Source organism: Clupea harengus, chromosome 2 (genome assembly GCF_900700415.2).
Source record: "Clupea harengus chromosome 2, Ch_v2.0.2, whole genome shotgun sequence".
Taxonomy (NCBI): Eukaryota; Metazoa; Chordata; class Actinopteri; order Clupeiformes; family Clupeidae; genus Clupea; species Clupea harengus.
This window is the reverse complement of record NC_045153.1, coordinates 32,377,854-32,393,818: the sequence shown is the minus strand read 5'-3', so window position 1 is coordinate 32,393,818 and position 15,965 is coordinate 32,377,854. Positions and strand designations below refer to the sequence as shown.

At 38.9% G+C, this 15,965-nt stretch overlaps 1 protein-coding gene across 3 annotated transcripts in view; it reads right to left on the bottom strand.

Annotated features, from left to right (window-relative positions):
* Positions 1-472: 472 nt before the first annotated feature.
* The window catches only part of ccdc93 (coiled-coil domain containing 93), a 28,173-nt gene continuing 12,680 nt past the window's right edge, over positions 473-15,965 (bottom strand). For 2 of the 3 annotated variants that reach the window (XM_042702943.1, XM_042702941.1), the window contains 12 exons: positions 13,223-13,339; positions 12,744-12,806; positions 10,551-10,624; positions 10,011-10,092; positions 8,333-8,407; positions 6,745-6,816; positions 4,995-5,103; positions 4,803-4,885; positions 4,517-4,554; positions 4,254-4,338; positions 2,336-2,449; positions 473-1,143 (listed from right to left, as the gene is read on the bottom strand). In XM_042702943.1, coding sequence (XP_042558877.1) covers positions 1,087-1,143; positions 2,336-2,449; positions 4,254-4,338; positions 4,517-4,554; positions 4,803-4,885; positions 4,995-5,103; positions 6,745-6,816; positions 8,333-8,407; positions 10,011-10,092; positions 10,551-10,624; positions 12,744-12,806; positions 13,223-13,339 — 969 coding nt within the window. In that variant the 3' untranslated portion in view covers positions 473-1,086. The remainder of the gene's footprint in view (positions 1,144-2,335; positions 2,450-4,253; positions 4,339-4,516; positions 4,555-4,802; positions 4,886-4,994; positions 5,104-6,744; positions 6,817-8,332; positions 8,408-10,010; positions 10,093-10,550; positions 10,625-12,743; positions 12,807-13,222; positions 13,340-15,965) is intronic. The other variant, XM_012819798.3, reaches the window with a different exon arrangement.

Genomic DNA, 15,965 nt, shown 5'->3' with positions numbered 1-15,965 from the left:
TTAGGACGGACCTGTGAGTGATAGAATTAGGTCAATGTTGTGTTAATGTCCTAAACTTTAGGAGAATAGCAATAAGAAAACAGTGTGATTGCTTGCACAGCACACAATGAGCTGCTTATATAAACAGATATAAACTGGTAAATTATAAAATACTGTTTCATTATTGTTTATAGATCTCTGGATAAGAGCTGAGAGCTTTGAATGTCTTACAAAGAAAGACTTGCCAATCTATAGTGGATAAATAGACCAACCGTCTGGTTTGGGACTGGTGTACAACCCTTTGAAGACACATTTGCTTTCAATTCAAATTATTTTGTAAATTCATTCTGTGTGTGTAATCTATAGGCAAATTATCTATGAAATACTTGTAACAATAGTAAGGGTTCTTGCCCCCAAAACACTTAGATTTGACAGTGAAAGGTAGCAGTGAGAAGCCCAGATTTTGACCTGAGCAATATGAACAAGATACGCCTTTTGATTCTCATTATTCTGTCTTTATTTCATTCAAATATTCTGATGAAGTCTGAGAACACATGGTAAGCAAAACTATATAGAATGTCTCCCCAGACAACCAAACCAACACTGATATGATGGAAATCTTTTACAGTTTTTAGTGATTGCAACGACAAATTTGTTGATGATCAACATTTTGCTTAAAACTGCACTGATTCAAATGTGATCATTTTCAGACTACTGCTGGGTAGAAAACTTCATAAACAAGATGTATCTGTTGATCTTCTTGTTAATCACTATGTATACCTTTAGGTAAACAATATTTTTATGTAATCGTTCAAAGTGAAATTTTGTAAATGATTGTACTGTAATAGCAGAGTTAATGCAAAAAAAATCACATGTGTTCAGATGTCAGCTTGCAAGAACACGATGAGAGAAATTGACAGATGAATTTTATAGCATAGGATTTTTTGAATGAGGAATGTACATATTCTGTCTCACAGGGAAGTCATTAACCTAAACTGTAGGTTTTAAAATAATTTGTTAATGGTAAAATATGAAATAAGTAGGAAGCCTCTCTTTAAGCACGTCTTCACAAGTCTCTGTGTGTCAGCACATCCGTTGGAGAACCGGTCAGGAGGCACCTTTTGTTCGGAATTTTGAGAGCAGCACTTCATTCTTGCGACATTCCTGTAAAAATAAATAAATAAAATAACAAATTCAATACTAGTAGTATTTACCTCGTCATATCCTACACATAAGTAAAAAAGACAATGTTGATGTTACCTTGAGGTGGAGAGTAAACATATGTGACCCGTCGGAGCAAAACCCGGAATAAGAATAAGTCACAACTCATCATTTTGAGATATGGGCGAAGCCCGTGGATGAACATGTTAATTTTGAGATTCTGGCATAAATGTGCTGCTTAAAGCTTAATTTATTGAGTAGGCTTGTCAAATGATAAAAAATATTGACCTATGGAAAAAAATGTGGACACAAGGCAAAGATGTCATCAGTGTCATTATCAAAAGGTAAAAGAAGTTTTATTATACATCGTAAAACTGTATGAGTGCTGTCAATTGTTTTTTTACTTTTCCACCATATTCTAATTTTTTGAGATGCACTTGTAGTGCTCCAGGTATGAACATTGTTAGGAATGTGTAATTTTACCTGTGAGGGTCAATCATTTATTTTTTTTATCAGAACAAACGCAATGAGCCCTAATGAGCAAAGCAACAAGCAACCAGCAAAGTCTGTCACATGTGAACTAAAGCCATCAGCATTGCACTGACCAACCCATGTTTCCCCCATAGGATCTTGCTCATGGTATTAAATTAGCAAAATGATTTTGCCAAGTTATCATTAGCTTAAGTTCATGTGCGGCAGACCTAGCTAGGGCCCAATAGGTTCCCGGCAGCCTCCCCCCTAATGAAGCGAGCCATGTTGGGCCATGCTAACATTGTTGTACAACGTGATGTTACAATGTGACTGTGAAAAATGACAATAAAGAGGGGGTTACAAAAATGGCAAATTCTTCCCAAAATGGTGACCACTTCTAAGTTTGCTTGGATATGACCCAAACATCTGGCAAACACAGCAATCTATGCGCATGTTCAATACGTTGCAAAACATAAAACTTGTGTTTGGTTAAACATACAAGCCCTGCCTATTTCTCTGGTCAGCAGCTGATCCACAGAATAAAATACCAATAGTCATGTTTTTGTCCCTTAACAACAGTACCTATGACGCAGAGAAAACACCAGAACAGTGATAAAATACCTTAAGCATTTGGTGACCATTCCAACACCAACTGGGACTGTATTGTTTCACCCCAAGTAATCTTGTACCAGCACACGGACCAAGACCCAACACTAAAAATTACCTCTTTGAAGTCCTTTACAGTTTTGAAGTATAGCCTCTGTTTGTCGAGAAGCTCCAGATATTCATCATTCAGCTGGTCCCTCCGCATCTTGTTCTCCTGCTTTTTTTTCTCATTCTAGAAGCAAAATCAAACTGTAAAACATATATCCACCAGAAAAAGGCATCAAACAATTACTTTAATATTTAGCTCAAAAGATTACTAATGAGACATGTTTCCTCCTAACTGGACGTCTAGGTAAATTAGCCTTTAAGCATCTATATCTGTTTCATGAGCAACCGACCGTACAAAAGGGACCATCATATATCTTTTTAAATCATCGCCGAGCCATATAAATCAGACCTGCCGCAAAATATACTAGCATCTGGCAAAATAAGACAAAGTTTGACGGGGTGCTCGGGATGGTCTCAGCACACAGAGCAAAGCATGAAATGATGTTCTTAGTCATACCTACGTAATGGTGAAGTATGTTTGATGCCAAGGATGATTAAGCGTGTGTTACCATCATTCCACAGTAACAATGTTCTGTGTGGTAGAACAAGTGTTCTTTTTGTGTTTTTCTCTAAATTCTGTGAAACCTGGTCATTAGTAAGCCCAAACTGAAATTAGTCATAATTGCTTGTATCTATTCTTTTGTTTAGCCACATTAGTGTAGTAGCCTAGTCTACTATATGACAGAATCGATGTTTCAGCCATCCTTGAGAAATCCATCCTAAACTCACATTTGCTGCACATTTATTTATTTTAACAGTCCGTTTTATAAAACTTCCAAACAATTGATTTCCTAGCAACTGACAATTGTTAAGAGAACTTCCTAAGCTAGAGTTAGATAGCCAAGTAAACTAGCATGAGACTTGCTTTTGTATTTGTATTCATTGCCATGAACTATTGCTCTATTTTAGTCACTATACTTTGCCGGCATTGCTGGCTGTTTCTCGTCTCACATTTCTGAAAACGTCCTCATACAGCTGACAACATAAGCTGCTCATAGTTGTGACAGTGGTGAGAGACACATCCCAGTTTTGGTATCATCTTGAAATGAATTAAGATAGTATATTGTCATGTGAAAAACAGATAAACACACCTGTCATTCTCACTAGCCATCCAGGATATACAGTACCAGTCAAAAGTAAAACATTTTTGAGAAGTCTTTTCATTACTTTTATTATTTTCTACATTGTAGATTAATACTGAAGACATTTTAACTACGAAAGAACACATATGGAATGATGTACTAAACAAAAAAAGTGTTATCTACCATGTAGAAAATAATAAAAGTAAAGAAAACACTTCTCAAAAAATGAGAAGGTGTGTCCAAACTTTTGACTGGTACTGTACATTATGTAGTTCTGTGTTCTTGGATGGAACACACCTTGAAAATGTAAGAACTGCTTTCACAGCATGACATAGCCAAACATATTGCCAAAAGACACCAGTTGCATGTTAGCAAGCTTTTATCAATGTCAGCTGGGCTGTTGGTGGTGTTTGTATGCCTTTCAGATAGTTAGTTGTAGACCCAAACTCCTTACTGCTGCTTTAATATATTATTATATTATATCAATACTGTAAGCTTCATTCCCTTTTGCAGTCCTCACAGTTTAATCAAGTTTTCAAAAATGTTCATGTGGTCAAATTATTTGATCACTTTGCAACGAATATTGTACTTATTGCAAAGATAACACTTCTGACACAAATAATGTAATTTGTTAGAATGTACACAAACATACGCCTAGGGAAAAAGTTAGCCTTTTTGGACTTAGACTATTCTACATTTGTATGCATCTAGCGTAAAATCTAAGACACGTTTTAAAGGAAGGGTCATTTTTAAGGCTAAACTGAAATACCTTTATGATGATCTTTAAAAGGCTGCTTACAATATTGCCACTTCATATTCAGATATCAAAGTACAGTGATTGAATACCTTGATCCTACTCTGTTTGATGCCTTCCACAATCTGTTCCATCTGCCTCAGAAACTGCTCTTTGGCTCCGGCTGATGCCATGGCCCTGAGCGGCAAATAGACAATATTAGTCACAGGCCCACATGTGCATGTGTAGGTCTTATTATCCCATGTGCTAAACAAATGATATGCAACATTATCTTTGTACACTTCAAATATTATTGCTTAATGCTTAACTGACTCCAATATCTCAAATAAAATGGTTAAAATGCTGCAATACTTACTGCTGGAAATTGTCATGAATGGAGTTCAGCAAGTTCACCTGAAGATAACCAAACAGAAATGTTAGCAGCACATTAACATTCGGCGCAGTAATCCAAATGTGATTGAAAAAACTGCTATTTTTGGGATCATATACATCCTTTACATGATTTTGTAAATGACAACAGACATACCCAGAGGTTAAATACAACGTGAAGCAATAAACCTACTCAACTTGACAGAATATACAGCCTTAGGACATGAAAATGACATTGCAAATTGTAGTTCAAAGTACAGTTTCTGTCTGACCTCCTTTTCCAGGTAAACCTTCTTGTCGTCAAGTGTGTTGTACAGGGTAAAGAATTGCTTCGTTTCTTTATGTGTTGCTGAAACTGGAAAAGGAACGACAAAGAATCTTCAATTGATTTGTTTTATATGAGGGAAAGAGAAACTGATAGGTTAGAAGGAATTATGGTGAATCCAGAAACAAGGAACAAACACCTTGGCAGTAAAGCTCAATGAACCTCTTCTGGTACTGATTGAGCTCCGCCCGACTGGGGATCTCATCCATTTTTCTTTGAAGGACAGTGATCTCACGGTTCCGTCTAGCCTAGGGAAGACAAAAGAAATCGAGAATTGGAATCAATACTTTTTCATTAGTCCCGCCATTTGTTTTTTAGACAAAAATGGAAAAACAAGGTGTGTACATCCAACAAGTTGATGAGGTGAATAAGCAAATGTTTCAATTTGCATCGTTTCCATCCGCATGAGGTGTGGATACTGATCCTTTTTTCTGGGCGCTGCAATATGGCCTAGGAGGTGTAGCCTAAGTAGGCCAAGCAGCAAAGGCGTATTATTATCGACACCATTGAATTTATATCTTTTCTTTTTGGGGACCAAGCAGAAAGCACCTTAAGTGGTCCTACCTTTAGTTATTGTGTAATTGTGCAAGCAATTGTGTGGTTGCGCAAAAATAATAAAACAAATCACATATTGCTCTTTTTAAGTTTTATTATTATCAGGAATAAGCATGCGTCAGCGTGATGCAATCACAGTGCTGTTTTCTTAAGTCTTATTTTCCTAAAAAAATTTTTTTTTCTTTATTCCACACATTTTTTATTTGGCACCGCTTCTGATCCTAGTGCTTTTGAGATATCAACACCACTCCAACTCTTACACGACGTCCATCCTGATCCTAGTGCTTTTGAGAGAAACACCACTCCAACTCTGACACGACCATCCTGCTCCTGTGCTTTTGAGATATCAACACCACTCCAACTCTGACACGACGTCCATCCTGATCCCGTGCAGTGCTCGTGTTGAACTGTTAGAGAGTCCTCTGTTTTGTTTCTTGTTCTTGTTCATCCCCTTTCCCCCATTGGAATGGATATGGAAACACCTTGGAGAACTTCGTAAACCTTCAGGCACGATTTAAAAAACATCCAATACGGCTGCCGCAAATGCTGGCATGGAGCCAATCCAACTTATTACTGCTCGTCTGCACCTTACCTTTCAATACCACTGATACCGCTGTCATTTGGTTTGTGATGACTTATGTTATGTTTACATAACCTTAAAAGTTTAAATGGCCCATTTGCATTAAATCATAGCTAGTTATCTAGCTAATGTTACAGTCTCCTCAATTTAACTTATACAATTATAATAAGAAAAGGAACCAACCCTCAGGGTGCGTTGGAAGATTCATATCATCACGAGTTCTTATTCACACATAAACATGAGACCAGCTCATGAGCAGCTGCCAACGGTAAATGGTTCCCTAAGCTAGAGAGAGCCATCAAACAATAGTTAAAAAGCTTCAATAGGTTAAATCCCTCTGTGTGCCTGGGCAGCTTCATATTAACACAACTTAATATTCCCTTCATATTAACACGAGTTCATATTACACATGCTAACAACTACCAACTGCTATGATGATTCCCTATGCTAGAGATAGCTAGGTTAACTGGCATGAGACCTGCTGTGTTTTACACCTCTCACATGGGTTCACGCTCTGTAGCATTCTGTTCAAAATAGTCAATTGCAAAATCAATGTATAAACCACGGTTGATAGTCAGGAAAATACGGTATCACATTGGAATGCAAATCTGCTGCTAACTTTAAAGGGTTAATATTGAACCCTGGGTACCCTAATAGCAACATTCAAATATATTACACTTCTGATTTGTATTTTTGTTTAGGTTCATTGCAACTCATGAAATGTCCAAACGTAGTCATCTAGCATTCCACTTACCATGAGCAGGCGGATTTTCTGGAGTTTCTCTTTATCTGTTCTGTGCTGCATCTCAACAAGTCGTCTTTGCTCCTAAGATAAAAAAGTTGAATAGATAGTTAACACAGTATTTCTACTGTATTCAGATTTTTCCTGCTGTGGAGAGCTGGGTTTTTAAATGTTTCTTTAAAATAGCAAAGCTGTCACCACAACAGATAGAATTGGGTTGATCATTCAGGCATTTCAGGTTAAGTACATAATTGGCTGGAATTGTATCTCAAGACGATCACTGAAGAACTACAAACAAAAAAAGTCTGGATTATGATCTCTTTCTCTTGTAGCAGAGTCGTTCATCAGAAGAAGAAAGTGATCGAGAGGGATAACTGCCAATCGAGTGGCTATCCTTCAGGTGAGACTGAGAGAATGTTAATTTTGCAGCAGAAGATTTACAAATGTAGATGTATGATAAGTTTGTTTTTATGCTGACCAATTGGACTGTGTGTGCCTAAAAGTGAATACAATACACAGAAATACAAAAATAAATGAAATTACAAAATGAAATGAATTCTAAAACATAATTTTAGGAATTACAGGGAGCCAGTGAAGGCTATACAGCAGATGAGGGATGTGTTTTCTTTGGCTGATCAAAGATGAGAATCACTGCTGTGTTCTGGATAATCTGTTACGGTCTCACCACACATACATGTAGACCAGCAGGAATAGCTTTTCAGTAATACAGTCTAGAGATGACAAGGACCTTCACAAGAATTTTGGGCAGCATATTGAATGACACTGAACACCCAAATATAACAGAGAGTAAAGCAACACAGCCTTGAGACAGAAGCCACAATGTCAGGAAAGAGGAAGAAGATGGTCATCAGTCTTGACACCCAAGTTTCTTGAGGTTTAGTTGGAATCAAAGAATTTGAGTGACTAAGGATGCTAATATTATGTTACATAGACAGACCATCTGGGAATACCACGAGCTCAGTCTTTGAAAGAATGATGAGGATCCTTTATCCAAACTGATTTCATTAAGGCACCCCGAGCCTACACTGTGGAGTCAACAGGGGCAATGGTATACCAATGACAAGAGAACCATGAGGTGGTGTAAACAGATAGTAGGAGGGGTCCAAGTACAGTGCCTTGAGGTACTCCAGTGGAGAGCTGGTGAAACTTAGATACTCGTCTCTGCTAAGACATGTTAAAAGATCATCTTGTGAGATACAAATCCAGCCAATGATGTACCTTACCTGAAATGCCTACAACAGACAGTAGAAATAGGACGATTGTGTTATTCACTGTGTCAAAGGCTGCTGACAAGTCTAGTGAAATAAGAACGGATGAGCAGAAGCTCGTGCAACTCTCAAAGCTTCAGTCACAGAGTTTCTGTTGAATGACTTTCAAACAAGACAGGTTAGGATCAAGTTCATTATTCTGAGGGGGAAATCAGTTCCTTGCTTAATAACAACCTTTTCAATAATCTTAGCTAAAAAAAAAGGATAGAGGGCAAACACATCAAACAGAATAATTTACTTTGTACATTACAAGACAGATAGACTAGAGGAAGGTGGCAGATAGCGAAAGGTGTATTTCCATAAAAGTTCACCTTGTCATTATCAGCGTCACCACCAGATTCTAGTTTCAGGTCCTCGATTTTTTGCTGTAGCTGTGTCATCTCTTGCTGCAAATCAAGAAAAATCAAGTCACTTAAAATCGTATTGTATGCTACGTGTCTATGTTTGCAGTGTACATATATGCACTTTTTTTGCTTTATAGGGCCCTGGGTGCTGAATCCCTATTGTTTTCTGCATGTTTAATGTTAGGACCCGGACACAGAGGTGCTAAAGGTCAACTGTTATTTGCATATTGATAATTTTTTGAGGTATTTGTGATGTTTGAAAACTAGAGACACACACCAGACCTGCATGAAATCCAAAAGTGATGTAGTGATTAGGCTTGGGCATAATAATAATAATAATAATAATAATAATAAGTGTAGGCATCATAAAGACATGAGTCATAATAGGCATAATAAAACACTCACAAACATGAAAAGGCAAATCAATAAAAATAGATGACCATACTTCAGAGGCCTGTCCATCCAACCTCTTAATTGAAATGTTCAAATGACTGACATATTCAACGTCCTCAAGGCCCTTTTTACCATAGCCTGGTGTCTCTGTGGCACTGCAACACTTCTCCCCGAAAACACTGATGTCACGTACCCCCAACATTTCATGACAATTGAGCTCCACTGGCTGCCGGTAGCTGCTCGCATTAAGTTCAAGTCACTTATGCTTGCCTACAGAGTGCTTGCTGGTTCTGCTCCCACCTACCTAAATGCTCTTGTAAGGGCAAATGTCGCTGCGCTCGTCTAGTGAGCGTCGTTTGGCACTGCCTTCTGTGCAAGCACGGCAATCCAAACTATTCTCATTTGTAGTTCCACATTGGTGGAACGAGCTGCCTAGTACTACCAGAGCGGGGGCGTCCCTCTCTACCTTCAAGAAGCTTTTGAAGACCCAACTCTTCAGAGAGCACCTCCCTTCCTAACTGGCACCTTGACTAGCGCTCAACTTGCACTTCAGCAGTTACATTCCTGCACTTCTTTTTTTCCTTTCTAGATTGTTTTTCTAATTCTTATGTAAAGTAGTATTTATTGTTACACCATGTTCTTTATTGCTCTTAGCTTGACTGTTCTCTCCATTGTACGTCGCTTTGGACAAAAGCGTCTGCTAAATGACTAAATGTAAATGTAAATGTGACAATTGGAGGAGTTTGTTTTGGTACAGAAAAAAGGTTGCATCACAGCCATTAAAGCAGGCGGCTGGTTGATGTGTTTTTTTGGTCCTTTTCCCATGGTTATTGGCTTCCAGAACTAAGAGTCAGCTAAGAATTCTCAGTGCCAATTTTAATACAGTTTTAGGAGTAATGGGATCTCATCATTAATTCTTCATTCTTAAAACTTTCTCAATCTTCAATCAGTCCACGAAGTGTGTCAAGTCACATAGGGCCCCATTCCCTCATGTATGTGCGAGTGCTTTTTGTGTCCCTCCAGTTATGTGCATTCTTCTCCCCAAAGCACTCCCATCGCGCTCCCATCTCATGAAAGGTGATGAGGTGGGATTTATTTAAAATATAAGAAAACTGGGTGACTCTTGGCTGTTGGGAAAATGTAGAACATAGACTTTCACATTAACCATGTTAATGTTATTAAAAAGCCATGTAAACCATAAACACAACATATGCGTTATAGTGCATGGCATTAAAAGAAGGCAAGATCTTACCCGACACTGCATGCGGAATTCCTGCTCCTGTGTCTTCAAGGTTTCATTTGTTGCTACTAGTTCTCTGATACTGTCAAGTAGGCTTGAAAAGAAACAAGAATATCAATAAGACAAACATAAAGGAAAAAGTTCCATTACTGAACTACTGCAAATGGACATATACAATTCATGGTGTTCAGCTAGGAGAAGCCAGGCGTTAGACTTCACACATGGGAATCTCTAATGTATGTTAGATACATACAATACATACATGCAAAATAAAAAAAATAATGAAATAATATAAAAAAATTATATTAATTGACAAAAACATTGTCAAATAAAACATTTATTGTTATTTTTAAGTCATTCCAGAATTATACCGTACAGATCTACAATTTACACCACATCTCTCGCTTTCACTCACTCACTCTCTATGTATCTATCTCCTGTTCTCCCTGTCCAGATTTGTGTCTTCATCAAAGTCACTAGACTGTCTCACTATAACCATACTTAAACATCCTTGGTGCATTGCCACCAACTCAATTCTCTTCCATAGCTGACCTTGAGTCTGATTCAGCCTCCTGGCCCTCCAGTTTACTCAACTCCATCTGTAGTTCAGCTAAGGATGTTGAAACCTGGAGAGATAAGAGAGAGATTTAAAAACCCATCCTGGGGTCTGGTAAAGGTCTTCTCGTAATTCCAAGAAGCACAAGAGGAGGCAGAGCCTTCTGCTATTGAGCTGCCCTCCCGCGGAATAATCTTCTTGTCTCCATCTGAGACGCGAACACCCTTTCCACCTTTCTAGACTAAAACACCCCTCTTTAGTGAATACTCGCCCAGACAGGCTTGCACTCGCTCACCCAGTTCTTCTTGTCTCTCATTGGGGAGGTCAGAGTGGTGATTAAAGCCCTAGATTTACACCACTGGTATTGACACAAATGTAAGGGTCAAGTTAAGGAGCGGCTGGAATGCAGTCTACCTAAATGACCTAAGACGACCTAGGAACATCATCTAACCCAAACCCATGAAGTCCCCAATAAATAGCACAAGGAATTAAAACAAATGTTTCCTGTATAACTCAAATTTAGAATGACCATGCCAGGCAACTTCTCCCTTTCCTTCCACCTCTTCCTGTCTCCATACATCATATTGTCATTAACACTGATGAAGTGCTTACTTTACTTGTCATTCTCTTTGGGCGCCTAAAGTGACCAGGGTTCACATCCCAGGTTCTTCCCTTACCCTAACCCAGGTTTGTAATCCAGAGGGGCTCTTTCAGCACCAACCCTTCCCCCCTTCCCCTAACCTGGGTTTGTGCTCCCGAAAGAATCTGAAGTTAAAGAGGACCAGTTATGCTCATTTTTAATGTATATCATTTTTGGGGATCTACTAGAATAGATTTACATGCTTCAATGTTCCAAAAACACATGATTTTTTGTCACACTGTAGATGTGTATTCACCCTCTGCCTGAAACGCTCTGTTAGAGCTCCTGTGTCTCTAAGCCGATATGCTCAGTGTGCTCTGATCGGTCAAATGTCAGAGAGGCCACAGCACGGCACAAAAAAAAACTACAGGACATTTGAAGATGATTTCTAAAGCAAAGTACTGCTCGAAAACTATGCAAAATTATTTGTTAGGTTTATCAATGATGATAAATCATTCGAAGTTGATGATTCAAGAAGATTTAGATTGATTAGTCTGACAATTGGCATGCTTTTTGGAGAACTCTTGTGTAGGGCATGTAGTTCTCTGTACTGGGGGTATTACAACGTACTCATAACATTACAGCTTGCAATCATAAATCCACCTTCACGCTTGAACACTGTTCGACATCTAGTGATAAAAAAAAACAATGCCATATTTCTAAATCATTTTAGGTAAAAGAGGGCCTGCAGCTGATTAGCCAAACCATTTTAACACAAGAACTGCCCTGTCCTTCAGGGGGAAGAGCTGTGAAAAATCCAGCATCAAAATGCGACCGGTTTCTGAAGCTCTCTTCCGTTAATGTTAGGAAGAGTGGAGGGAACAGTGGTAAAAATGAATTTCAACCACAGACTTTTGTTTTTGTTCTGCCTTTGGCAGGGCACATAAAGGAGATTTCCCCTCACAACACAGAACATGGGGTCTTCTCGACATTGCTAGCTTGCCGCTAGGTGACTATTAAGGATTATGTTACGAGTAGTGCTGTTAGTTAAACGCGTTATTAATGGCGTTAACGCAAACCCATTTTAACGCCGTCGTTTTTTTTAATCGCAAGATTTTTTTTTATAATTTTTTTTTTGGGGTAATTTTTTTTTTTTAGATTAACGTTCTTTTTGGCCTCGCAAACTGTGTAGTAGGCTAACGTTACGGTTTGAGTGAATGGTGAGCGCAATACACCGAAATGGATGATAAAAAGCTTTTGAATGGAAAGTTTACTTTTAAAAGTTGTGTTGTGCAAAAGAAGCGAGCTTCACTGTTGTCTGAAAATGTCAACAGGCAGCTGGCTGAAAGCAAAGAAGTAGTAGGCTTACCTTTTATTGGTAACCTAACTGTTACGGTTCATTGTTTCTGAAATAAGAGGCCTGACTGCTATGTTCCCAGCAAACTTGAAAAAAAGAAAATATTAAGCCATGGGTTAACTGCACTATAGGCTGAGTCCTTGTTTACCTGAAATGTGCACTTTATAAATTTTATTTTGTACCGCCCTGGACAACTGACAACTGGATTATATTTTCTAAAGATAGGAATCTTTAAGTTAGCAAGCATCTTACCTCTGAAAATGTACTTTTGGTTTCCTCACAGACACCTTGGACATCCAAACGCCGAGCTTGTACCTGTGGAGAGCACAAAGAAAATTCAACCAAAAATTCCACATATGCTTCATGCAGCTAATTCCTAGATGAATCAGCATGTAGTGGTTTGATACTTTATTGATAAAAAGACCATAAAATCACGTTTTGAGACTAGTAGTAAAAACCTCTCCAGAAAGCTCAATCAATTCATGAATCAGATATATTTATTATCAAACACAGGATTTATTGGGTAAAATTGTTGACTCTTGAGAAGCGTTTTTAGTATTTGTGTTTCATTATCCATGCTGACAAATTGCAGATGCATTTATACACTCAAATAAATATCCGAAAATCCCCTTGTTTACGCCAGTTTGAAAAAAAGAGAGTCCAGGGACTTATGATCTGATACCACCCCTCTTACTGGCCTCAAAGAGCCACCCATTCAGAACAGTTCTGACCTCCTCTAGCTCTCTGGTCCTCTGCTGGATCTGCTTGTTGAGGGAGGCCACCATCCTGCCGTGTTGTTGCACAGACCCATACTTCGGTAGCTGATCCTCTGTCAGTCGTTCTGCCTGCTTAGATTTGGATGGGGCGAATTGGTTACATCTTCAAAATCAAAGTTGGACTCATACATGCATAATGTATTCAAAGCAACCCCTGCAGAATACTCACTCTCTGGAGACAGGGACCAGATTCAGAGATATTGGTGATTCGGACATGCTCTGATAGTTTTGTCAAACGTATTTCCTTATACTAACCGCAATATCAGCAACAGTTTGTGTGTGTGTGAGTGTGAGTGTGAGTGTGTGTCACACACACACTCTTTCGGGTCACATTGAGTTCCGACATAATTTTAAACATACACAAGCTCGGTCGAGGAAAATATTTCTTAATGCTCGAATACAATTTTAAAATAGACGTCAGTCTCGAGTCAGTTAAAATTTTGATTTCAGGTTGTGTTCTTTTATTATTTTAATCCTGTCTGTTTAATCTATAGTAACAATAAAGCATCTGTACATTTTAGATGTAGGCTAGCATATGTTCAAATGTAATCTGGGCTAGCTACGCTGCTATCCGAGTTTATGCAGGCCTTCATAATATAGGTTATAAGCTTGGTTGATTAGCCTATCGTAAAATGATCATTTAGACACTACCTACATATTTTGAAAAATGTATTCAGTATGTTATTTCGGGTGAGATTTACAACATCACATATCATTCTGGGTCTGGAACAAACATAATGGTTGGGCTGGGTGAAATATTACAGACCCAATTCTAGCTTGTGTATACACATGTCTGAAATATCATGTCCCTGCAAGGAATTCTGTTTGGTTCAACAGCAGACTTTACCCCCCACACTTTGCACTGATCTTCCAGTGGCGTGACTGCTAAATGTGCTTAGATGTCACTTATTTTAGGGACTTTCAAAACGATTCTTTTGTCACTGGATTTATTTGGGAGGAAAAGGCTTTACGGTTCATGTCAATATTATTAGATCATGTTTGTATGACAAAGATCAGCACTCCAAGGGCCTCATTTACTAACAGGATTGCGCCCATTTCAGGTGTAAAATAGCGGGTAAAGACATAAAACCCTATTTCCAAAGGAGGTGCACCTGAGTAAAAGCGCAGATTACCGCTGCTAGGAGGTGGGTGTGGGTGTTACGTCCTCCTGCCTTAGGGGTCGCTATTTTCCCTTGTGCCTTTTACCTTATTTGTGTGCAGGTGTTGCCTGTCAGACTGGGCGGAGCCCAACACGTTTTAAGGCCGAGATGGCCGTCAAGAATCTCTCCTTCATCTGCGTGCCGCCACGCTATTTGGCCTTCCTCGTCGTCCTATTTTTGTTACTGAAATTCTCTGTTCTATATCGCCTTATTTGTTTATCAAAACCCCCTAGAAACGAGCCCATTCTGTCTTGTGCTTCATTTGTTGCATATCAGGGTACCTGGTTTGTAACAGTGGGAAAGTGGGTGTTCGTCGCAAAGAGATGGGAGGAGATGTGTAAAGTGCGCCTAATTATGTATTAGTAACGAAACAAGAGGTGTTTTAGCATGACATATCAGCTGCTAAATGAAAACTATGTGCCTGCGAGAAATTTGAAAAATGTTTATATTTGATATATCATTTAATATAGGCATACAAACAAATAGAATTACAAACTGTCCCACCAGCTAGCTGTTCGGGAAAAGTTCGGCCACGTCTTACCCAGAATCGCCGTTCATTGTATGGTTTAAACGGTATTTCATAGTTCAAGCACACCGAGTACAGTGCACACCTTCTGCGTAGGAGTAACGCGTATCTATTCAGGAAAAGTACTTGTACTTGAAGTACACTAACTAAACTACCGGTAAGTAAATTGTAGAGACAGAGCAGCATATTCATTTCACCTTCCATGTTTATTTTGACGTTATAGCCTCTCAAGCGCAAGCTACCCCCAGTGCCATGGCAACCTACAACTACAGTTTTCAAATGTATCTGCCTAGGGCAGCGTTTTTGAAAAGCATGGTTTTCAGTGTTGGAATACGCCGTTTTAAAGTAAGGGGTGTCGTGTATTCCTACCAGACTATTTAACGGGATGCTATGGAGCAGTTAACCTGGATATTAACTACCCTAGCTATCTCTAGCTTAGAGACCCATCTTAACAGTTTGCAGTTGCCTGTGTGAATATGAACTTTCTTGTGAACATAAACTCGTTAATATGAAGCTGCACAGGCACCCTGAGGGGTAACCATAGCAACCCAGAAACTCAATGTTCGCTGAAAAGTTTAATTTCCCCAAATCAGCTCACCAATAAAAGACAGTCTTGAATTCAAAGTGATCACAACTTTTAATGTGGACCGAAGGGCTAAACGGAGAAATATTTATGAGTTTCTATATTTACCTGGGTTAGTTTGCTGTAACCTCGTGAACCAAAAGCTCTAATTCTAATTTTAGCTCATCATCCACGGTGGAACACGCAGGCTCTTTCTTCCCTATTTTCGCGGAGCGCTAAATAACACTAATGGGCGGTGTTAGGCGCAGATGACGCGACGAGGGTTCTTATTTGATAAATAGGATGCAAAATACCATGCGTTATTTGCGGTTTGGCAAAGGCGCAGATTAAGCTGCGGTCGCAATGTTAGTAAATGAGGCCCCAAGTGTCAAGACTTTTAAAGACAATCATATGCATACATATGCACAGAACTCAAAATGCAAAACCCAA